The sequence below is a fragment of the Lytechinus variegatus genome, chromosome 15, assembly GCF_018143015.1.
Source record: "Lytechinus variegatus isolate NC3 chromosome 15, Lvar_3.0, whole genome shotgun sequence".
Taxonomy (NCBI): domain Eukaryota; kingdom Metazoa; phylum Echinodermata; class Echinoidea; order Temnopleuroida; family Toxopneustidae; genus Lytechinus; species Lytechinus variegatus.
Genome location: NC_054754.1, coordinates 32,511,967 through 32,537,979, shown reverse-complemented (window position 1 = coordinate 32,537,979; position 26,013 = coordinate 32,511,967). Strand labels below are relative to the sequence as shown.

Below are 26,013 nucleotides of genomic sequence, written 5' to 3'. Positions count from 1 at the left end.
GTTGCTTGACTTGCAATCATGATGAATAATCAACTTTAAGGAAGGTCGGCTATCCAAGCTGACAATGACATGTATATTCTATGGAGTCTGTTAAATTAAATCTCTTGGATTTAAAGGTACTCCAGGCTGAAAATACATGTAATATGATTGATTTGCTGAAACAGTTCTATGCATGTCTCTTGCATATCATGCATCAACAAACTTCTTTCTTACTCGGAACAGCTATTTAACCATCACAAATATTGCTAGATTCAATACATGCAATTTTGTCAAGTTTATAAAATTTCCAGCACTTTGATCATTAAATTTCACTTCATTAATTCAGATAGTACTTTCAGTCTGGTGTACCTTATTTAAGGGGAAGTTCACACTGACAATTTAAATCACAGAAGAACCTATGGTAGAGCTGCTAAAATGTGATGTCACAGAGTAAAAAAAATCCCATTACTATTTACTCTTTGATGGATTTTTTTGCCAAAACTTCACTAATAATAGGTTTCTTATGTTTAACAAAATCAAACAGGGCCTGAAATTGGTCAGTCTTAACCCTAAAAAGACTGGGGGGGGGTTGATTCAGCCCCCCTCGACATTTTTCGCGATGAATCCGCCGCTCGAAATTTTTTGGCCGCCTCGCTCGATGACTTTTTACTTTCAAGTCTTGCGCAACTTTTGAGACCAAAATTACGCAACATTTCATAAGTGCATGCAGACCCAAAATAACTCGAAAACGTGAATTTGTGTACAAATCCAATGCAAATAATGTACCATTATATTGCCTTTTACTGCTAAAATCGATTAATTTTACCTTGTTTATAGCTAAAATAAAGTCCCCGACAATTTCCATCGAAAAAACAATAAAAAACAAAGTCGAAAAACAAAGAAATACATAAGAAATTTAGAAAACAATAGAATACATAAGAAAATATATGTGATGTTGAAATTTTTGTAAAATAAATTTGATCAGATGCCTATTTAGAGTATGTGAAACAAAAATTAGCATTTTAGGGGCATTATTTTATTAATAAGAGCAAACTTATGATTTTTACGCATAAATTAGCATAATTAATGAGTAATGAGATTTTTCGCAGAATTTGAAACTTTAGTTTTGTAATGCGTATGCCAATTTTCATCGCGATCGACGGCCGAGATCATTGGGGGGCTGAATCAGCCCCCCGGTCTTCTTAGGTGTCCAAATATCCCAGTCTATTTAGGGTTAAGTCCAACTTATTTTGAGAGGATTACAAACACCTTCATGTAATGTACAGTGGAAATTCAGAATGGAAAGATCTGACGGGGAATACAAATGGTTATAAAATTCCTGCAGTCATTTGTTCACATTATATTCCTCTACTTTGATGAAATGAAATTCATTCAATAAATTTGACAGCAACATTAAAGAGAAATGTCAGTAGTTACAGTAAACACTGATTTCATGAGAAAGTCTGTAAAACCAGGCTTAATTGTCAGTACATCATCGAGGATCTAGATCTGGTACAGTCACATTAACTGAACTTTGTGAAATCTACGCTGAAAAATATTCACACTGAAGATCACCAACACAGATAAGCGCACGTGGGACAGTGCATTATTATTGCTTTGAATGTTGTGCCAGACGCTTGACCCGAATCCTGTGCTTGTTTGCTAATTTCTCAGCAATTACACAATTTCTTCCAGAATCCTTTGGCACATATTCTTTATTTATACAAACAGACACTTTGGTGGTCATTTCATTGGATTCTGTATGAACTCATTTTGATATCGTTACCAAAACTGGCATTTACCTTTAACTATCTTGAAGCATTTCTTTTCACTATGCCTTTACAAGACATACTAAAGACACAAAGAATTAAGATGACAAACAGGTATAAAATTCTCAACAATACTTTATTACGAAAATGATAATCTCTTCTTACACATCATGAAATTTAGCAAATACCCACAGACACAAATTAAAAAATTCTGTCTCGTTCACATGTTGGTAAATGTTTTTAGGTCAGTGAGGAATTTAGAACTAACTTACCATGCGAGTCAGAGATTAGAATTAAAAAAGAAAGGCATTTTCATGAAAGCCAAACAATGATAGTTATGAAATTTATGGTCATAATTTATGTTACTTGTACAATAATATGGTTTGCCCCCTCTTTATCTCACAAATCTGAGGTACTATAGCTGTTTGCATAATATCTACAAGTTATCATACCAATGTAGAATGAACAATTTGACTGCAATACATCTTTTTTCTGCACCAACATCTAGAGGAAGCTGAAAACTAAGTTCATTATGATGACATAAAACAACAATCCAGTTGTGATTAGAAGTAGAACAGGTGCAGTATGTTTCCTCAAACCAACTATTACCATGTAGTCAGTAGCATACACATTGTTTACAAATGTCAAATATTTGAAGCTTTGGCTCAAAAGCACTCACATATCCAGACATTTACATAGCCACCATCTAAAAACTTTATTATACTAAATGTTATCAACTATTAAGTGCAGGTAATTAACTACAGCTTACTCAAAATGGTACAAATAAATGTTTAATTATTTGTAAGTTGTATTTTTTAAGAGTTACAGCTCAAATACAGAAATTTGAAAACCAGTACTTGTATTTCTAAATTCAAAATATATCACAACTCTAAGATGAATGGTGTCAGGGTGTAATATGTAAGAAAATGTTACTTTAAGATGTTTTATGGACAATTTTGTCTGATCACACAACACAACTCATAGTCCATATTAAAAAGTTATTTCAAGTAACTGTACATATAAAATATTATATTCTCTCAGAAATGCTCATTTTTCATGACTCCAAGCTGAAAAACTCATTAAAAATATTTCTTTGTTGAAAACATCACAGAAAGATATGTCATTATTCCATTCATTCGTAAATTTCGACAACATAATCTCCATCACATTCTTTGTTTAGAGTAAGCTTCAGTCAAATTGCGAAATGTTCACTTAGAAAAAAAAAAGAGAGGATTTGTAGAAATGCAAAGTGTACACTTTCCGCTATCAATCAAGTTTGTGCATTCTCTTTGTTATATCTTCTTTCTGGTTATCTTGAATGAGAAAAATGATCTGAAGGAAACCTGGCTTTCATGCATGGAACAAAACACTTCTACAACACACAGACCATAGTGAAAAAAAACCCTGCTGGTATCACTACATTTAGTGGAATTTGATTTTGTACAGATGCAACACCTTACAGGGAAAATACAAACATTTATTTACAAAAATATAGAATAAGCACTATCATCAGATAACCTCCAGAGTGCCAGTATATCATGAGAGAGTGCCACCAATAGGCTGATTGAAGATATTAGATCATAATACAGATGTCCAAATTAGGCTTGTTCAACTGTTGAGAAAAGAAGAGAGAGAGAATATCATTATTTTGTAAATTAAATGTCTCAAAAAGTAATCAATCTTTGCATTTGAAATGAACAATTAAAAGAGGACATAATGATATGTCCAGATCTTTGCACATAATTTCTTTTTTAATTTTCAACATAAACACCAGGATTGTATACTATTCTAAAAATAATCATTATCTTATATTTATCATACAAATCAATGAATGGAAACAAGCACATTAGCATATAAAACACCCAATTTGATAAATGTGCAGGTATCACATTTATAATAATTCTTGTAATTCTTCATAATGAAAAAAGTAAAAAGTTAAATTTCCCTTATTTCTTTGAGACTAGTTTCTTTTAGAAAATTCAATTGTAAGGCATTATTTAAAGACTGTAATCAACACTTATTTTATTCAATATATACCTCATCATTGATACTTTGATCAACAATCGTATTGAAACATTTTTTTTTTACTACTGCACTGGGCACTATTGCATAAACATTAATTTGCCAGAGAAGAGGCGATATGGCACGTTCCCATGAAAAGGCCATGCAGGACAAAGAATAAAAACCTGTGCATCAAATTGATCAATCATTGTTTTTTATGGTCAAATGTACAGGTTTCTTATTGATATACCCTCCTCTTTTACATCTAAAACTACTCTGCTATAAACTTTGGCCAAATTAAGGTTAATGGGAGAATCCTACTATCCTAGTTTTCAATTTTACCAGCGTTTTCTATGGTAAAGTTTAAATGCAAGAAGCCCCATCGTAATGATCCAACTTACTGTATGAAGCCATATCTATCTCTTCTGGTAGTTCACCAATATTGACTTCAAATCGATCTTGGACATCATTCAGGATCTTAGCATCTTCCTCATCTGAAACAAACGTGACAGCCAAACCTTTGGTGCCAAAACGTCCAGCTCGAGCGACCTAATGTACAGAAAAAAATCAAATAATCACCATTTGAAAACAATATTTCAGAGTAGATATTTTGCAAAGCATGTGTTCTTTACACCTTTTAATCACATTTTGATGAGTAAAAGTAACTCTTTTATTCTCATTTCATTTGCTTTTTCATTGACAAAATTTACCTTTCAATAACTTGGATCAAAAATTATTTTTTCACCATCCAGTACACTAAGCTGAACTTCATGTAAGTTATCAAAATGGCCAAATCCTAAGTGAACTTACGTCAGAGATGCCAACTTTTGGAAATCAGAATTAGGGAGGATTTGCAACCGCCACCAAATTATGTGCGCGTAGCGCTCGACCCTTGCGGCCGGGGTCCAGGGCCCGCCTTAGGGCCCTGGAAGCTCTGGGTTTCTAGATGCTCTCTGGTGCAATCTGACCCTTATTTTGGGGCATTTCACATGTTTTGAAATAAACATTGTTCCCACTTTTTTAACATAAAAAATATCAAATATGCATTTTTACATGTAAAAAAAATGAGGGGACAAAAGTCAAAAGAAGTACCTGTTCAACAATAATAATAAGGAGGAATTATCACTATCGGCTATAGGCAGGTTATGTTCCACTATAAATCCAGTAAAGAAAAGCTCAGCGCTGCTCCCTTGCTTGGTGAAATAAAGACAACAGGGTACTAGTGTAGCTCGAAGATCTTGTCTTTGCAATGTCTGTAGGCCTATGCCGTTTGCTCCCTAACGTTTCGTGCTTCCGAATTATCATCACGACCTCCCTGCTCAACTGAAATGTCCACACTGCAAATTGCGCAAAATGCATGGTAAATTCCTCTTTCCGACTTCCGAACATACAGGTACTGGAGACTGCATTCAGTCTTATACTTCTGAGACCATTTCTTGGTCTTCTTTTGTTGATTTTCCACCATTTCGTGTCAATATCAACCCATCAATACGCCGAAATCACACACCGATATTCCACCGCACGACTCGACAAATCCAGTGGCCGCGAGCGCACACGCCTCGCAAAGCTAGCCGGGCCTACCGGCCTGGTGCACAGTGGATTCCCGTTGGGCATATCACATGCACCAGCTTTTCGCTGCTCCTTATTTGTCTACCCTTCACACATAATTTAGTAGCAGCGAACGTAATGGAGTTAATACATGCTAAAGTTAGCAGACGATACATGTACTTCCAATCCAATTTGATCAATGCAAAAAAATTGTAATTTCGGGAGGATAAGGATGGTAATCGTAAGGGCGGGAGTTGGGATGAATTTTCGGGAGCCTCCCGATGAAATCGGGAGGGTTGGCATCTCTGTTACGTTCATTCTTGGTTGATTTTTTTGGCTGCTGGGGTGTTTCACAAAGAATTAAAAACTATGGTAACTTTGCCATTATGACAACTATCATGGAAACAGACCAATAACAATCAAGCCAGGTATCCATGGTACTACCATGATGGTAGTTACAATAACTATAAGTAGGGATAACACATAGATCGAAAGTGGACAGTTGAGCCGTCGGAGGCGGCTCGACTTATGTGTAACAACCCTCTTTAAAAAAAAAAAAAGCTAAATTGATGCCAGCTCAAATTGAGTCCACCTCTGGATGTGGTTTGAAGCAGGCATTCTTCAGTCATGAATGTGTATCAGGAGGTATAAAGATCTTGAGGCAGCTCCAAATTGCAGGCATGAAGGCAGTTCCAAGGCCGGCTTCAAACCTGATGCATGTGTATCGGGTGGCAAAGTTACCATAGTTATAAGTCTTTATGAAACATATTACCCATGATTCCCTTTAAAATAACATACTTACTCTATGGAGGTAGGTATCTGAATCCTCTGGCATGTCATAATTGAAGACAATGTTAACTCTCTCAATATCCATTCCACGACCAAAGAGGTTAGTAGCGACTAGGATACGCTTCTGGAAGGTCTTGAAAGCTTGGTATCTTGCTAACCTGATCAAAGAATTTTGGGGAAAAAATCATACAATTTTTAAATTAAAAGATTTCATGGTTTCTGGAAGTAATGACACTTGAAATCCTCTTCCTTCAATTCATCTTGCATCCCCAATTAAAATACTACTTCTTGGCTGCTATTTTTATCTCCATATTTTCCACCAGGCATATAAAGTAAATTAAACATTGCTGCAAGCATTGAGCTAAAGATTATGAATCTACTGCATTCAGGAAATAATTCAAGTTGTTTCTCAAAACTGCCAAAACCCTACAAAACTTAATGGCATCCAATGATATTGTAAATTCTGTAGTTTTGTTTGTTTTCCAAATATTCTCTTCACAATTCTAAGAAATAGGGTCCAGAGATATTTCCTCAGTATTTACTCAGAGCTTTATAGTTCACATGACACGATCAATTGGACTATAAGAATCCAACGACCCCAACATCTAGAAGTGCTTTCTAAATATAATGCATACATAAGTATTATTGCCTTCATAAATCAGTGTGCAACTCCTCGTTACCACAGGGATCTTGTGTACTTTTCTCTTTATAATCAATTAGGAAATCGATGGATTTGCAGAGTTGAGAATTGATTGAAATGATCGTCCATAACTATTTTTAATAGAGGATTAAGATGACTCACCTTTCGTCTTGTTGCATGGATCTATGGATACCAATGGCAGGGAAGTTTTGCTCCACCAGAAGAGAGCAGAGTGCAATGCATCGTTGTACACTCTTTACAAAGATGACAACCTGCATTCAAAACAAAAAGAATCAAGAATGAAATTTACTCAACGGATCATTTCAAATACTTAGGTATTATATATCAATACTACTCTACTTTCTTCAGTACATAATTATCTATTAATACTTTCAGCAAAGCTCCACACCAACCTTTAAATTGGGAGTAAATAAAGCAGCTGAAAGATAATTTTTTTTTAACAAGGCTCAGACTAATATTTTCAGTGCCTGTGTATTCCTTAGCAGTATCTGGATGAACTGTTAAGTCTTTCTAATGATAAACAAATGCTCACTAAAGATTACGAAAAGAAATTCCAACAGACAAATTGCTAAAATGTCATCAGCTAAATCATTAGTCAACATCTCAGCTAACTGAAGTGCCAATTTACAGGGTTGGAAAAAGCAGAGATTTGCAGAAATGAAGATCATTTTAATGAGTGACCCTTTATTTGTATTAATCACCTGGTTGAATTCTAAGACATCTAGAAGATCAAATAGCTTCCTGTTCTTCTCATTGTCCTTGAGTTTGACGTAGTACTGTTGAAGACCATGGAGTGTCAACTTGGTTTCATCATCCACATAAACCTCCATTGGCTATAGACAGGAGGAAGATAGAGGGTTTGACAGGATACATGCAACATATATTTCATCACATTAATTTCTTAAGATATTTAGGAGCTCTCATTTACAAATTATAATGTCAAGTCAAGAATAACATCTCTTCTTCTCAAAATATCAATTACTTGATCGATTCTACTAAGTGTCTAAGATTTCAAATTTGATTTTTAAAGTTGTTCATGTTTCCTTGTTTTATCTTTTATCCCATAGGTTTTGAACTCATTTTCTGAAGTTATTTTAATAACTATTTCAATACTGGCTAAATCACATGGGCTAGGTTTAAAGCTGAACCGTCAGCCTAATAATAAGTAAAGGATAAGCAATAAATCCCATAAATTTAGGGTGTTTGACCCTTTCCATCCCGAACCAATCCCGGAAACTTCCCACCCATTATAACCCCTATACCACCAAGGCGAATACAAAGCGGAGTCTCTTCTTCCTGAAGCCGTGATCCCTCAATCCAAGTCACCAGAGAGACCGTGTTTGGTGAGCAGGGTCAGACCGCACAGGGATGCGTGGCAAAGCAGGGCAGTCAGGGTAAGGGCAGGATCGGCAGCAGAGCTTCGTCTCATCCAGAGAGTACGTAGCATGGCCACCTCACCAAACAACCAAGTCCTGTAGCCAAACTGAACCATCGGTGTCCCACACACAGACTCACTTGCCTGATGTCTTCTAGAGCTGTCCTGGAGTCCATCCATCAACCATCCTGATCGCTCTCCAACGGTAGAAACCATCGGGTACTGCTGCTGCTTTTTACATTCGCACGAAACGTTGTGAATACCGGTCATCACATAGCATTTTTAGAGCTTGAAAGATCTTTTAAGACGGTAAGTGGCTTGCTTGGCTAACGTTGCCACAATTCTTTTCAAAAGCTCAAGGTCGGATTATTTTAGTCAATCAAGCAGAGTAAATGCAGCTGACAAATATGTGCTTTACAAATGATACTTTTCACTAATACTGCCATCTCTAATAGCTCCTTTCAGATTGAAGTTTCACTTCTTATTCTTGAATGCTTCAACTCCTTGTTTGTAAGACTCGTCACTGGAATAACTTTAGTAGATCAAAGTAAACTAGACCCGATACAATTTACCTATCAACTTTTTCATATCATGAAGAAAACATGAACAAAAAATTGTGAAGTTCTATCCCCAAAACATATGTAACCAGAATACTTATGACAGAAGTGATTGTAGAACCTCATACTGTCTCTACTAACTGATAATTGATCATGTTTTTGCAAACATCCAACCAAAAGGAACTGTCAATTGACTGACATTGTAAAATTAAACTCCTTGAAGTATTGAATATCAATCAAATAGAATATCTTCAGATATTCCACAAGACTTTGAAGACCATAACATGGTACATAAACATACACCTTAAATGATTAAATGACTGTAATATTCTCCTGCTATCCAGTTGACGTAGCTTGATCTCTCTACAAAACTTTTAGGTGGATAGAGCAAACTTTTTAACCATTTTTTTTTTGCACATTCAGAAATAGGACTATGTACCAGAAGTAAAATTGAATTCTCGATGACAGTTCTATCTTCTTTCAGAAAGACTTGAATTTTGTGAAATCTCTACAAAAAGACTATTCCTAGACATAAAGAAGCTTGATGAGGTTTATTACTTAGTTGAAATATGGATAAGGATTAATTAGCTAAGTGGAAAAGCAAACTCTCTGTTACTAAAACTTAGTATCAACTAAGGTTAAATACATATCACCAGTTAGTTTTATCCTTAACTTTTTTTTAAATTCAAATACTGACGCCCAAAGTGACACTTCAACTACTGTTAAATGCCCTTTCACTGTAAATGTGCATTAATTTAGAAATTTCAATCTCCTTTGAACAAATATCTATCAACCTTCAGGTACAATAGCAACATAATTTGCCAGTGCCATCTCACTCTTTTCATGACTTTAATCGGGCTTGAAATCTATTTCTAGGACATCAGATCCTGAAGAAACAAGCTTTTCGGCCATTTCCAACTGGATGCCTTCACATGGTTGCTGGAGTCAATTCAGATGGTGAAATGACTAAAGTCCACTTGCGATTTACTTGATCATACAAGACAAATAGCGGTAGAGTCCATCATGATTACTCATGTCGTTTGCCATTGAGTAAGCGATGCTATGCTTTACCTACAATATTCCTGAACCGAAGACGCGACTGATTATTTCTGATGGTGAAATAATCAATTAAAAAAAAAAAACACGAAGAAACCTAACAGATACTGAAAAAACGGTCAGTGACAACTTGGCCTTTTGAAAGCGGCAGGATCCCTATTTCAAACAAAATCTAGAAAAATTTGCTTTTTTTCTTCAGAAAACGGATACAAAAATTAGAATCTCCTAACTTGCTCCAATCCCAAAGCTTAGATCCTTCAGTATGACTGATGGTGTCATACTGAAGTGACATCTGCTGTGCTTATATCGGAAACCACCAGAGGTATAATTTAATCTGCACCTTTCAGACTTATTGACAGCTAGCTGGCGGGTGAACTTCTTATTTCTGGATATAATTTCAAACACGATTTCTGCGACTATTAACCAAACCAAATACACAAGGAGATAGATCTATGAAGCGATGGTATAAATAACTCCTTTGGATTGAACAACGGACAAGACGCGCACTAAATCGCAACCGAAATGCAAAGGCAATGGTTGATGGTACCAATGCCTCCATCGCAAGAACCTATCAATAGCGCCGGATTGAAGATATGCTTCAACCTGTGTACACTCCTCAAGAAGAAGTGGTAGAGAACACAATCAATGGTGAAAGCTGGACGGCTGTTCAACCTGCCGAAGACGAGGGATGCAGGTCGGAGAGAAGCTCCGATGCTCTTGGCAAGTGAAGTGTAGATGTGAGAGAGTAGTAGTAGAGGGGAGGTGACATATTTACATCTTGCATGAATTTCTTGCAGACAGGTCGCACTTCTTTGCTGAGGGTAGCACTGAACATCATGACTTGCTTCTCATGGGGTGTCATGCGGAAAATCTCCTGGACATCTCGTCTCATATCTGAGCAAAAAATAAAATAACAATTCAACAAAGCGTCCTCAAAATATTTTTAAACAGTAGGTGTGATGGGAAATGATACTAAATATACATCACCACTGCCCCCCCCCCCAAAAAAAATCAAACATGCCTCAAAATCAAGTTCATGTCCCTACCTTTAAAAAGAAAACGAACATTAATCTTGAATATTGTTTGTGACTGATACTGGGGCAAAACAGAATGGTTGCCCCAAAGCAGGCATTAGGGGAAATTTCAGGGGCAATTTGGGCTGTCATGAGCACCCATCACCCTCATGTATTTCCTATGGTACTTTTAGGTATGATAGGTCAATAAGATTCCTAAAGCCACAATTAATTACAGCTTTTCACTTATTGATATTTGTAGTACATTAGTATCAACATACATCAAATGCCTTGGACCAATGAAATATGTTTGACTGGACAATGTAAATAAAGAACACATTTTGCATATTCTGGTCTGAAAAAATTGCTTTAACTTGGGCAATCACTTGACTTCAGGAAGATCAATTATGTTGACTCTACTCACCAAGTTCTTCAAGCATCTTGTCACATTCGTCCAGGATGAAGTGCTTCACATGTTTGAGATTGAGGATCTTCTGACGTCCAAGGGCAAGCGTCCTTCCGGGTGTACCTACTACGATGTGAGGGCAATTTGTTTTGATGGTTTGCTCATCCTTCTTGATGCTAACGCCTCCAAAGAACACACCAACCTTGACAGTTGGCATGTACTTACTGAACCGTTCATATTCTTTGGCAATCTGGAAAGCCAGCTCACGCGTGTGACACATGACCAGTACAGAGACCTGTAGACACAAGAGAAGTTACCATTAACATGTAGATAAACCAAATTTACAAGGAATGACAAACTCAAAGGGGTATAACAATTATGGATCAATTGACTAAAAATACCAAAGTGGATTATTTCCATCCGAGTGATTCAGGGTCAAAAACCAATTGACAAAAAGAATGAATCTCACTCAAGAATAATTTATAAAGTATGTAGAAGTAATTAATGACAGTAATTCAATCTAGAGTATTTTTTTGACACATTTAAATAATAGAAATGGTAACAATTAAAATGACCAATTAGGCAACAAAAATGTCTCTTATTTGGAAAATGATTTAAAATGACATTACATTGGTGTTACCATTAACATGTAGATAAACCAAATTTATAAGGAATGATGAACTCAAAGGGGTTAAACAATTATGGATCAATTGACTAAAAAAACCAAAGTGGATTATTTCCATCCGAGTAATTCAGGGTCAAAAACCAATTGACAAAAAGAATGAATCTCACTCAAGAATAATTTATAAAGTATGTAGAATTAATGACAGTAATTCAATCTAGAGTATTTTTTTGACACATTTAAATAATAGAAATGGTAATAAAAATTTAGTATCTGATGACAAAATAGGCAACAAAAATGTCTCTTCATTGAAAAATGATTTAAAATGACATTACATTGGTGAACTGGTAATTTTCATTAAAGATAAAACTACATCAAGTTTTATTGCAAATCTTATCTTATTCTTATGCATGGCTCAAGAACTAAGAACAAAAAAAATGTGTATCAAGTCGTAACATTAACAGCATACACTGGCTTTACGCAACACGTACCTGGCCATCGACAGGATCTAACTGTTGAAGGGTAGCTAGAACGAATACGGCTGTTTTACCCATACCACTTTTAGCTTGACACAAAACATCCATACCCAAGATTGCTTGTGGAATGCATTCATGCTGAACTGTGTGAATCGAATAAAAGCACAAATAGTAATTTCAAATGCAAGCAAACAACTTAAAGAAAAAAAAAAGGAAAAATAACTGGAGATGAGAAATACAGAATGAGGGCTTCATTGAAAAACAATGTTCTAGACATGTATGCTTGCATCCTTGTTCATTTTTTTTACTTAATTCTTTCATCCAAAATTCTGTTGTTCACGTTAACCAAGGCAAAGTAAGACACTCTCTAAGAATTCCCTCCTCACTCACGAGTAAGAAGGCAAATACCTAAATGTTTTTCTGCAGTCAATAAAATGAGGGATGCTATTTAGTTTTAGCATTTTCCCTATCATTTTAATGAATTTCCCCCAATAGTTACTTACAAAAGGTTCAGTTGACTTACATATAACCCACACACACTTTCCATGAATTTGCATGCAAAAGCCAAATCTAAAGGGCAGGAAACTGATTAAGGAATTTTTTGCAATTTGAAACACCGTAATACTAATAAGTATAATAACCATTCGTTATCAGGAAAATTGTCATATCATTTAACTTTACAGGTATTTTACATCAGAATTTGATAATTTTCTTTGTTTAGAGTTATTTTTAAATCAATTAAAAGGACAAGTCCACCCTAACAAAAATTTGATTTAAATAAAAAGAGAAAAATTCAACAAGCAGAACACTAAAAATTTCATCAAAATCGGATGTAAAATAAGAAAGTTATGGCATTTTCAAGTTTCGCTTATTTTCAACAAAATAGTTATATGAACGAGCCAGTTATATCCAAATGAGAGAGTTGATGACATCACTCACTCACTATTTCTTTTGTATTTTATTATATGACATATGAAATATTTTTATTTTCTCGGCATTGTCATGTGAAATGAAGTTTCATTCCTCCCTGAACACATGGAATTCCATTGTTTTAACATTTTGTGCTTCAGGCAAGGAGGTCCTAATCGTCAAATTCGTAAAAATTGAAATATTGTATAATTCAAACAATAAAAAACAAAAGAAATAGTGAGTGACATCATTGATTCTCTCATATGGATGTAACTGGCTCGTTCATATAACTATTTTGTTGAAAATAAGCGAAACTTTGAAATGTCATAACTTTCTTATTTTAAATCCGATTTTGATGAAATTTTCAGCATTGTGCTCGTCTGATTTTCCTCTATTGATTCAAATCAACATTTTTCTAAGGTGGACTTGACCTGTAATGTTGGGGTGACTCAACTGTCAGGAGCTCCAAAGTCGGGTCAAGGCAGTGGAGCTCAAAATTTCGGTGAAAAGTTGTATTGGTATTCCTCAATTTTTCACTTCATAAATTGAAATAAACAAGTTTGCAGCAAGATTGATTCTTTTCTCTCTTATCTTCATAATCTTGAAATACTAACCATTTAGTCAATGATTCAAGAGATAATTTTGGTTAAAAAAGGAGCAAACTAATTAGGGAACTTAAGCAGACTGGATGCCATTTCTTTCAGAGAAATTTTGAAATCATGAGATGAAGGGTATGGAGTATAAAATCAATATTAAAACCTTTCGTTTAATTTTAAACTATCACGTGAAAAATAGGATTTCTACATTCATTAAAAGGTCTACCTTGACTGGCAACAGAAATGATTTGTTTTGCCAAGCCCCGGCCCCAGGATCAGGACTTACCTTCTGACGGATGTTCAAAACCACAATCAACAATGGCTCTGAGAAGCTCTGGTTTCAGCAAGAAATCTCTGAATCCTGAACTGTGGATTGATACGTAACCCTTAGCTTTTGTTTCCTTCTGCTGTTTTACTGCATCTCCACCAGCATCAGCAGTCTCTTGTGCCTCCTCATCTTCGTAATCCAAAAGCTCTTGATCATTTTCATCAGCCATTTTGACTTTGTTTTTCTTGGTTTGCACTGGCTGGAAAAAATAGGCAATTTCCTGATTACAATTAAAAATGTTTCAACTTTCAATGCCTTTAATTTCTCTCAATCTGTATAAAAACACTCTCTAATTAATTACGATCCAATCTTGGGTGATCTAAAAACAGTTGCAATGCTGAAAAAATAATAAAGACAATGAGAAAGTCACGTATTTGCTACGTAAACTAGTTGTATTGTACAAGTGAACAAAATTTTCCATGACCAGGCGCAGGCAAGCGCAATCTCGCTTTTCACTGCATGCATCAATGTACCACGTAGATTCTACGTAGGCTTTCTTTCACAAGACTCTTACGACCACCACCGGCATTCACCATTACTTGACCATAATTACACATTCAAAGTCACCACAGATCCTCAAATATGATACCCAATATCAATATTCGATTCTTCAGCTTGTAAGATAATGTATTTTCATATCATTTGAACAATTTAATAAGAAGATTTCGTGAGATTCTACTTACAGCTTAGACGAGAGATGCCGGCAGAAAACAACAAAGCGCAAGCGGGTACGGGTCAGTTTAATCTGATAGAGGGCTTTGGTCGACGTCGAAGGTCAAATTGGAAAAAAAAAATCTCTTGATAATCATGCTTCTATGGAAAATCAAATTAATATGAATCACTTGAGCAATGTATTTTTTTAAGTTTCTCATTTTATCGACAGGAATAATTATTATGTTAGGAAATGTGATAAATAGAATTATAAAAACATTCCCCTGCTTAAATAATGGTATCACCCATAATCTCTTTGAATTAGCTCAGTCCCACTAGTTTGTTTGCGTGCTTGGCTTGGCTAGCTGCTGTGCTAAATATCCAGCTGTACTTAGGCCTAATACAATTTTATATGCAAGCCAAGTCAGCAAGAGATAGTTACATATCTAACTGCGTGGACTGAAAAGGCCTGTGAAATTACTTTATAACAAACAGCGAATTTTAAACTGTATTAATATCATGGCTAATGGACAAATAAATCATCCTGAGCCTTTGGAACGGCATCCGGGAAATGTAGAAGAGGATGAAGAAAATCAGGAAAATGTCAGTGAAGAGCACGAGCAAGACGAAGTCGATGACGATGTGTCAACATCAGAACAAGACGAATGTTTGGACGTGGAAGATATAATGGAGCAAGGTACACATATTACAGGTCTAACACATTAGGCCTATGCTTTCTGAAGTAAAGCCTTAACTTTCATAAATTGAAAGCTTGATATCCCTAAAAGGATGGTCCAGGCTGAAAATATTTATATCTGGAAAAAGGTTGTCTGGAAAAGAGTAAAATTCACAAACAGTAACTCAGTAACACTAACACAGAGCAAAAAATGCTGAAATTATTTCCCCGGGGCGGGGGGGGGGGGGGACTCGACCAAAAAAGTAGTAGGCATGTGCCGCGGGTGAGACAAAATTCAAGGGCCTTGCGGAGCGTGGGCTTAAATAAAAGGAGGGTACTTAATTGGAACGGGCTTCTGAACATAACTTCAAATGTTTGTGAATACAGGGGTCCTTGGAATTACGGGCCACCTGTGTGTGTGTGCGTATGCATCCCAGGCCGTGACCAGATTTCACAAAATAAAATACGGGACAATGGAAAAAGTATGCCAGCTGCATGAGCGGATCTACCGAGCCAACAAAGAAGGCTAATGTTAGACTTAGAAAAAAAATATATAATAAAGATTGAAAAGCCAGGAAAGGTGAATGAAAGAATCAGGGAGAGAAAGAAGAGATGGGAGAAAAGAGATGAATTTGGAATAAAAGAAGAGTAAAAGAAAGAAAGAAGGGAAAAAAGTGTCCGTCACTCTTTGAAATGAATAAAGAAAGAATTAAAGGAAGGAAGGGAGGATGAATAAATGTGTGAAAAAATAAAGGAGAGAAAGGAAAGAAAGGAAGAAAGAATGAATGAATGAATGAAAGAAAAGAAAGAAAAATGTTTCATTCTTTCCAAGAAAAAAAAAGAAGAAAACGGGAAGGGAGCAAGAAAGGGAAAAATATAAGGGAAAAGAATTAAAAGGAAAAAAGAAAAGAAAGAATGAAAGAAAATATGAAAGAGAGGGAGGAAAGAACAAAAAGGGAAGAGAATAAAAAAGAACAAAAATAATGGAAGGAGAGAAAGAACAAAAAGAAAAGGAGAGGAAGGGAGAAGGAAGGAAAGAAAAGATTAAGGAAAGAAAGAATGAAGGAAATAAAGGAAATTTAAAAAAGAAGGAAAGTAAGAAAAATGAACAGAGAGAGAGGGAAAGGAAAAAAAGCTAGGAAGGATTGGAAATAAAGATAGATGGAACAAAAAAAAGAGGCAAGCAGGAAGGATATAAAAGAAAAATAATAAAGAAAAGAGGAAAAAAGTTCAAACTTCATGCAAACCCCCAAATCAAATCATCTAAATTTATTAAAAATATATTCAAAATGTAGTTCAACATATGTTTTAAAGATGAAAAATAGAATTAACAGCTTGGCAGTATGGAGTTCTTCCGCGAGAACCGAGCAGACTTATGTAACGTCATATATCTCATGTATATTCATGAACATCCAGCCAGTCACCTTCATACGCTATCCTTATGTGGACATTGTCATGAATATTCATTAGATGTGCTGATGATGTCACACCCCCACTTTCTTTTTTCTTATGACATGTTATTACATGAAATCATTAATGTTTCATTTTTTCATACATGTGTAAAAAAAACTAGAATGATGAAATAAGTTGCGGCAATAAATAACTAATACACTTTATCACTGATAATATCAGTTTTCAATCCAGTTGTTTTAGTTCTCGGTAAAAAAATTATGAATAAATGTAATTTCATGTAATAAAACACAAAAGAACAAGTGGGAATATTTATATAATATTGACTGGCCTTGAGGGGAACATCAAATATATTGCCAGCAAATGAATCATATTGGCCCGAGTCTTTAGACGAGGGCAATATGGGTCATTTAAGGGCAATATATTTGATGTTCCCCGAAAGAAGAGCCAGTCAATATTATATAAATCCAAATCAGATATCTAGAGCAAAAATCATGATAATGGGGATATTTCTTTTAAAAATAGAGTTCTGTTGTGTCATGTTAATATCGGTCTAGGCTCTGCACTTTACCATTATGACGTACTTGCAAGCGCTCGGATTCAGCGTTGTCTTTATTATGACGTATATTGTTGGTGGGCGGATCCTTATGAAGCGTATCTCTTTATACGCATCCACAAATTCCTGGATGTGAGACCAGGGAAAATACAAAGGTATATTTTGCTTCGTCTCTGCATGCAAAGTAAATATGCGCACTGAGACCGAGGAAAATACAAACAATATACCTACCCTTTCCGATATTCAGAAAATGTAGGGCAATACGGTTTTGTAAATGACCAGCTCAGATGTCTGATACGGGTGATAATATTAATATATATTGATGACGACATGCCTAGAACTGTTTCACCGAAATTATGCAATTCTTAAAAATTTATTAACTTTGCTATTTGTTATCTGATTTTGATAAAATTTTCAGCATTTTGCTTGGTGAATTTATTGAGATAGAAGTATTTTCAGCCCGGAGCATCCCTTTAACATTCAACTTTAAAAGTTTAAGGGAGACATTTGTTTCTTGTCACAAGTTTGTAGAATGCATGTGTGCACATTGCTCTTTCAAGCTTGTTACTAATGTTAGTTTCATTGTTTTAATTTTAAATCTCAATCAATTTAATTTTATAACGTAGATCTACTATAAATAGAATTTAGACTAGATCTATGTATTCTTGCATAGATCTAATTTAATGTATAGCCTGTATATGACTTTAAACAGATCAGGTCATCATGGCAATTTGATGTTCAAATTAAAAGTGGATGTTCATGCTCACTTTCGAATTAGATTATTTTTTTTTTTTTTTTTTTTTCATTAAGTTTTTATTGATCGATAAAATGATTACACAAATATCAAAATACAATCGAAATCAAACACAATAATAAATAAAAAAAAATAACATAATCATAATGAATCAAAACAAAGCAGTATTACATGGAATAAAGGAGCTCAGCTAGTAAACAAGTACATCTAATATACAAGCAGTTTCTTACACAAGTACAGTGTACATCAGAACACATATTTCCACTTCCTAAAGTGGAGTGCAAGAGTACCTTTCTTTTTGGCAATGCGATATTCTGTTTCCTTACAAGTTTTCAAATAGACTTTAAAACCCTGAAATGAAGGAATGTTATTTTTGAATTTACATAAGTAAATATAATATTTGAATATCAGGAAAATATAAGTGATAAATTTGTCATCTTTAACTCCAAAAATCTTTTCAAAGGGGGACGGATTAAAAAGCTTCTTGGTATGTCGAGAAATTTCAAGAACTATTTCGTTCCAAATGATTTTCACAATGTCACAATCAATAAATACATGGATAATGGTTTCTGATAGGGAGTGACAGAATGTACAATTCGGAGAATCCTTCCTTTTAATTTTATGTAAGAAGTCGTTTAAGGAGATAGCTTTATGAAAGAGTTTAAAATAGAAAGAACGTATACGCGAGTCTATTGAACATTTGAAATTTCTCAAATGAATCTTATCCCACTCTTCAGAGTTTGGGGACAAAGACAGTTCTTCCCAGAAATCAGTGTGTTTTGTTGGACTAAAAATCCCGAGCAAAATAGGGTAAACATACTTTGGGACCTTCTTTGCTTGACATAGATTGTTTACTATTTTATGAAAAATTTCTTCATTGTCCCAATCTGACATATTTAACCAAGAATTTGGAATATTTTTCATTAAAAAGTTGAAGTTTTTCCTTCCCCTTGGAGAAATGTCAAAGTCAAGAATTAGTTCTTCAAAAAGCTTGCTTCCTGGGAGTGGGGGGTTCAATAAATCGCTAACAAAATTTATTCCGCAATCAAACCACTCTTGGTTAAAAAAAATACTGCTTTGTCTTGGATCTAATATGTTTGTTATACCATAAACATTGGCATGACCCCATATGTGAAAATACTGTATTAAACTCCTTCTTCACTGCTTCCTCCCTGTAAATATACCATGTTCTAATACACTCTGACAGTTGAGAACAACGAAGACTTTTCAAAATGGAATCAGGAGCATGGGATTTCCACAAAATATCTTTGTTTTGATTAAAGTTTTCTAGTACTGACAATTCAATTGTCTTCCACAGACTAACATATTCTTTATCAAGAAGAAGTTTCACCCATGCCATTTTCTGAGACAAAGCAAAAACATAAGGGTCAATCATTCTCAATCCACCTGAACAATAATCATTATAAAAACATTTTCTTTTTACCCTATCTCTCCCACCACTCCAAATAAACTTAAAGAAAATCCTTTCTAACTCCTTGAATAGCTTGGTTGGAGTTTGTATACATAGCACAGAAAAAAGATACAATAGCTGAGGTAATAATAATGTTTTAACGACACAAACTTTACCAACTAAGGATAAGTTTCTACAACGCCAACAGTTAAGGGTTGCCTCTATAGACTTCAGTTTAGGTTTATAATTAAGATCAAACACTGTCCTGGTATCTAATGAAAAAACAATTCCAAGAGTTTTGAATGTATCGGTTTTCCAATTAAGACCGTTTTCAGAATAGGGATTCACTTGTGAGCCCCTTTTAGCCCCCACCCAAACAGCCTCAGATTTAGCTATATTAAGTTTGCAACCAGAACAAGCTGCAAATTTCTTAAGCAAATCAAAAAGATTGTTAAAAGAGTCAAGTGAACCATCAAGAAAGCAGGTAGAATCATCAGCTAATAAGGATATTTTTACCTCTTGACCTTCTACAGGGATCCCTTTTATGTTTACATCTTGTCTTACACTAAGAGCCATTGTTTCAATAACTAATAAAAACAAATAGGGGGAGATTGGACATCCTTGGAAAATTCCTCTTTCCATCATAACAGCTTTAGTAAAAAATCCATTATTAGCAACATAACTCTTGCGGTTACAATATAGAGTTTTAATCCAACCAATGAACTTATCCCCAAAATTGAATTTTTTTAAAACTTTCAACAAAAATTCATGATCCACACTATCAAATGCTTTCTGAATGTCTAATAAAAGAATGGCACCTGGAATGTCATGAAGTTCTGTGTATTCTATCAAATCCATAATCAATCTTATATTATTCCCAATATTGCGACCCTTTAAAAAGCCAGACTGGTCTGGGTGAACAAGATCATTGAGACATTTCTTTAGTCTATTTGCCAGTGTTTTTGCTAAAATCTTATAATCCACAGTTAACAATGATATGGGCCTATAATTTTTCAAATAAAACTGGTCCTTGTCTTTCTTGGGAAGTAAAGTAATAATACCATTTCTTTGTGATGTAGACAAAAGGCCATTTTCTAAAGAAAAATTGAATGAATCCAATAACAGATCAGATATATCTTTCCAAAAAACAATGTAAAACTCTACCGGTAAACCATCATACCCTGGGGTTTTGTTATGCTTCATAGAGGTGATTGTCTCATATAATTCTTTTTTAGTAAGAGGATGCTCCAAAAATGATTTGTCATTATCGTTTAATTTTGGCGTTTCAAAAGACTCCAAGAAGGTGTCTGTACTGTACAAATTTTGTGTATCTTGTTTTCTATACAAGTTTTGGTAAAAGTCATTAATTTCATCTAATATGGATTGGGGATTTGAAATTATTTCATCATCAACATTTTTGATTCTATGAATGGATTTTTTCTCACCATGTCTTTTCTCTAAATTGCAAAAATATTTGGAGCTTTTTTCTCCTTCTTCTACCCAGCGCAATTTTGATCGAATAATTAAGCCTTGAGTTTCATATTCTAATATCTTGTCCAAATCACTATGCAAACTTTCTAGGTGCTCAATATGAATCACATTATCTGGGTCATTGTTTATTTGCATTTTTACATTGTCTATTTCTTTGAACAATTTATCTTTGGCAGCTTTCCTCTCTCTCTTCTTTCTGGAACTATACTCTATACAAGTACCTGTTATTGTACATTTGAGGGCATCCCACATAATATGTGGGTTGCACATACTGTTACAATTATCTGTTTTAAAATAATTAATTGTCTCTTTCATTGTTTTTACAAAATCAGCATCATTATGCAAATAATTACAGTTGAGTTTCCAAAACCCGGGTCCCTTCTGAGGATGAGCATCTTTAAAGTTCAAGGTAACTACAGAATGATCTGATTGAATCCCAGGAATTATTTTTGATTGCAAGCAATTGTTAACAAAATTTTCAGAAACAAGAATAAAATCTAATCTGGAGAGAACCTTTGGGTTAATTTGATGCCTAGTGTATTGTTTTAAATGAGGATGAAAGTTTCTCCAAATATCACATAAATTGTATTCTTCCATCAATACTTGAATAATTTCACTAGCTTTTTCATTAGCATGTCTTTGTCTACCACCTCGGTAATCCAGAGGACCCAACACTGCATTGAAATCACCAGCACAGATTAATGAAGTATAATTAAACTGCTCTATTTTAGCAAAAACATCTAGAAAAAAATCCGGATCATCGTTATTGGGGCCGTAAATATTTGCAAGTAAAAGAGATAAACCGTTTATGGTTACAGAATAAATCAAAAATCTTCCATTTGGATCGGCAAACGAGGAGTGAATTACCAGCGAAACATGATTACGAATCAAAATAGCGACACCACGACTATTGGAAGTATGGCTTGAGAACCAAGCATGTTCCCCCCACTGCTGTTTCCAAAATGATTCGTCTTCTGGGGAGGAATGTATCTCCTGAAGAAAAATAATATCACTGTCAATTAACCTCAAGTAATGAAATATTTTTCTTCTTTTTACATAATCTTGGATACCCCGACAGTTAAATGTGCTAAGCTTTAATGACATAAATGAAATTCTACAATATCACTGGTTCCATACCACTCTTTGAAGTATCTGCATTGCACGATAAATTGAAATAAGAATAAACACTGTAAAAGGCACATGACTGCTTGCCACCATGTAAAATCACAAGATACCATATCTAGCAAATAAGAGCTTAAACAAAGTGAGCAATTAACTACTTTGAATTTAAACATATTACAAATAGGGGAGGGGGACAACAACAACAAATTAGGTAAAATCGAAAGGAGGGTGCAAATGGCACCAAGAATAGTGGCCAGTGACTTCAAATCAGTCTCAGCCCTGGTCCAAAGGTGCATACAACGAGAAATATGAAACAGCCTTGAGCAAAATCCACCGTGTAACCACAAAAACAAACAAAATGGACTCTCTGAATCACATATAAATCATGATCTACATAGGGGCATAATAAAAAAAAAACACACAATATATCATCAGCAATAGTCAGTAGCCAATACAGAAATCAAAACACTCGTACATGTATGGTATACAAGTAAATCGGAATAACAGAGTCAATATATAAAAAATGCTCACAAATGCCTAGAGTAGCTTTATGGGGGAAAAAACATCTCTTGGGAACACACTGTAAACAAAAAAGAAAACAGTGCAAACAAAAAAGAAAACTCTTCAGATCCCCATCACAAAGGAGAGTAAAGCCAAGGGGTAGTAACTTGAAAATATATCAAAGTGTACATTAAAACATGTGCACATTATTTTCAAAAGATATGAAAAAGACATTACCTTATAAATGTAATAAAAAATGTCACTATGGAAGGGAGATAAAAACTAGCATTAAGCTTCACTGATACACGTAGTATCTACACATGAGATAAAGAAGTGTCTGTACAGGTAAACTTCAAAAAATATATATCAATACAACAATAAAGTTCACTCCTGTGCACAGATAGATGAGAGATAATCAGTATCAAAAATAAGTCAGTTAAACAGCCTGTATTCAAAGACATAAACAAATAAGACGAGCCATAACAACAGCTGTTCTCACTCTACTTGTTAAAAGGTAAAAAATTATGAAATATCATACAAGATTAAACAATTTCAGAGTCCATAAATATCACTTAAAAAAGATAACGCATGTCCATTCAGTTCAACCTTTAAACATGTAGAACTACGTGGAAGAGTGTTCATGAGATCCATTAGTAGATGTTTTCATTTGAAAAAGACATTCTGTAATACAATAGGATCAATCTGCTGAAAAGACTTTCCCAGTGGTTGGGTCCCTGTACCGAATTTTGTCTGGGTATGCGAAAAAAGGCTTTTTTCCTTCTGATCGTAGATGCTTGAACTTCTCCTGCTTCTTCTGGCGTAATTGAAGGACTCTCTTTGATAGATCCTCAGCAACAAAGACCTTTCGATCCCGATATTTGGAATTGGACTCCTTCAGCTTCTTCACGCACGCTTTCCTCACCCGTTCTTTGGTTGTGAAGGAAGAAAAGGCAATGTGGATTCTTCTCGGCTGCCTAGAGCTGGTCTCAGATCGATATGTGGGGGTACGGTGACACCTTTCTATCTGCGAACAATCATCCTTCGAGACATCGGCATGTTGTAAGAAATCGGTAACAGTTTTCAAACAATCTTCATGATCTTGGTTTGGATGTTCAGGAATCCCAAACAGAACAATGTTCTTTCTCCTTCCCCTATTCTCTAGGTCATCCAATTTGGCAATGAGCACCTCCTTCTCCTTCTCTAACTGCTTGACAGAATCCTTCAGGGACCCCATATCAAACTCAATGCTCTTGACTCTTTCATCATGATCAGACACCTTTAAAGAAATGTCGCTCAATTTTTTATCCAACAAAGCTTCAATGCGTGAGTCAAATCTTGATTCAAAGTCATTAAAAAAGGTGACAAACCAGGTAGGAGGAGCATCTGTGGACTCTAAACCAAGAGAACGCCTGGCGCTAGTGTTAGACGAAGCCAAATGCGTAGCCGAATCATTTCTGTACTGACCTTTGGGAACAGCGTCCGCGTTCGTTACCATACGGCTTTGGGAAGCGGTGGGACTAGAGTCAACAATTTTCGGCTTCTTGGAGAGCGGGGACGATTTGTTTGGAGTGTTTTCCAGCTGACGTGTACTCTTTGAAGGATCCATTGTTATATAAGGATAGTGTATATTATATCAAAAGAACATTCTGTAAATCCAGGAGATTCGATCACAAATCCACACGGCGAAATTTTGCTTCAAAGCAAGGGATACAAAAATTACATCTTGAAAGACATTGTACAAACAGCGCCCTCTCTTTCGAATTAGATTAGATCTATAAGCCTAGTTTTGATTGAAATAGAATTCCAGAAAATGTGGCAAGTAATAAAGATTCCCCAATATTTATTATCTGGAATTAAAAGAAGTCCATATATTTGATTTGCATTCTAAATTTGTGAATATTAAAGAAATTTGACAATAATATCTTTTTTTCTCTTGTCCAACAGATTATTTAGCATTGGACCAGACCTTAGACCAAATTGATTCCTGCCTGGACCAACTTGATCAGAAGAATGATGACCTAAATGCTAAGTTAAAGGAGCTTTTGGCAGCTAGCCGTCAGGAATATGAGGAACTTACTTCAGCCAGGTTAGCCAGAAGTGCAGGTTCTGGTGATGATCAGGGCCCTCAGGATTCGTGCTGACAGTGTGATCAGTTCCAAGATATAAACATTCCATTTAAAGGCATATCAATCATTACAAAACAGGAATAACCGTCTTTCTGAGGATTTTATCTAAGAAATTTGTGTGTAGCTACTTGGTGGTCCAACAAAACAATCAAAGGTACAAAGACTAGGTTTGGGCCCATTACCTGCAACATGTATGAGACATTTGGGGATTTCGAATTATGTGTACCTTTGGCATCGGTTTTGGCCTAATTTTTATACCACCACAGCACCAGACTAAGTTAAAAGGAAGCTGGATCTATAATAAATAAAGACAGACCTGACTTGGTATTTTTAGCTATCAATGATATGATTGGATGTAAACTCACACATTATAGCTAGGGAAGGCATTCTAACTTTTGCTTCCCACACCAACACAAAACTTCAAATAACCTATTATCAAAGTTAAGGATGATGCCAGATTGCAAAGTTCTTGCCCCAAAAGTGAAAGCATTGGTTGTGTAGCAGTTCTGACTCTTGCAAAAAATCAGAGGGTCATGAGTTTAATCCCACTGCACCCAGTGTCTTTTGATAAAGTACCACATGCTAGACTACTCTACAAGCTGCAACACTAGCAGTAATGATAAAATTCACCAACTGGTGGATTGCAGATTTCCTCACAAATCAGAGTCAACAAGTTGTTCTTGAAGGAAGTACATTTGATACTGCACAAGTCACATTTGGCATACCACAAGGGAGCATCATTGGGCCGCTGCTCTTCCTGCTGTTCATCAACTACCTTCCAGAGTATGTCTTAGCCAGCTGCACAGCATGTACATGACATATTGGAAGATCAGCTCGGATGTGGACTCTGAACGACTGCAGCAAGACCTGGAGGCCTTACAAACATGGGAAAGTGACTGGCTTATGCCTTTCAACCCACAGAAGTGCAATGTTTTGCATGTGACCAACAAGAGAAAACCTGACAAATGGACTAACAGCATCCATGGACAGCCTCTTGAGTCAGCTGAAAAAGCTATAAAGTATCGAGGTGTTCATCTCAAGAGCAACCTAAACTGGACTGAGTGGACTCATCATAATCATATTAAAGCCATAACCAAGAAAGCCAGCTCTGTCAGCAAAACATCAGCCCATGTCCAAGGAAGACTAAGACCTAATGCTACCTGGCTTTAGTATGCCCCATTTTAGAGTACCGGTATACTAATGTTGTGTTGGACCCTTACTCCCAAGACA

General features: G+C 35.4%; 2 protein-coding genes across 3 annotated transcripts; one reads left to right on the top strand and one right to left on the bottom strand.

Moving 5' to 3' along the window:
• Positions 1-1,865: 1,865 nt before the first annotated feature.
• On the bottom strand, positions 1,866-14,848 carry LOC121428570 (spliceosome RNA helicase Ddx39b). Of its 2 annotated transcripts, none has more exons than XM_041625282.1 (10): positions 14,769-14,848; positions 14,044-14,284; positions 12,268-12,395; positions 11,173-11,449; positions 10,511-10,629; positions 7,449-7,580; positions 6,889-6,998; positions 6,100-6,244; positions 4,151-4,298; positions 1,866-3,360 (listed from the first exon to the last, which is right to left on the bottom strand). In XM_041625282.1, exons 2-10 carry the CDS (start codon positions 14,252-14,254, stop codon positions 3,347-3,349), a joined length of 1,284 nt encoding a protein of 427 aa, XP_041481216.1. In that variant the 5' UTR covers positions 14,255-14,284; positions 14,769-14,848; the 3' UTR covers positions 1,866-3,346. The 2 variants fall into 2 exon arrangements, with proteins under 2 accessions (XP_041481216.1, XP_041481217.1); XM_041625283.1 differs by having other exon boundaries at positions 14,044-14,280; positions 14,769-14,819.
• Positions 14,849-14,937: 89 nt separating this feature from the next.
• LOC121428571 (bublin coiled-coil protein-like) lies at positions 14,938-26,013 on the top strand. The gene is made up of 2 exons (XM_041625284.1): positions 14,938-15,433; positions 24,602-26,013. Exons 1-2 carry the CDS (start codon positions 15,256-15,258, stop codon positions 24,796-24,798), a joined length of 375 nt encoding a protein of 124 aa, XP_041481218.1. The 5' UTR covers positions 14,938-15,255; the 3' UTR covers positions 24,799-26,013.

Coding starts and splice junctions, on each gene's coding strand:
- LOC121428570 (XM_041625282.1), bottom strand. CDS start 14,254: ATGGCTGATGAAAATGATCAAGAGCTTTTGGATTACGAAGATGAGGAG. Junction 12,396..14,043: donor TTTTGAACATCCGTCAGAAG/GTAAGTCCTGAT, acceptor CGATTCACACAG/TTCAGCATGAATGCATTCCA. Junction 7,581..10,510: donor GCAAGAAATTCATGCAAGAT/GTAAATATGTCA, acceptor TCCTGTCTATAG/CCAATGGAGGTTTATGTGGA.
- LOC121428571 (XM_041625284.1), top strand. CDS start 15,256: ATGGCTAATGGACAAATAAATCATCCTGAGCCTTTGGAACGGCATCCG. Junction 15,434..24,601: donor GGAAGATATAATGGAGCAAG/GTACACATATTA, acceptor CTTGTCCAACAG/ATTATTTAGCATTGGACCAG.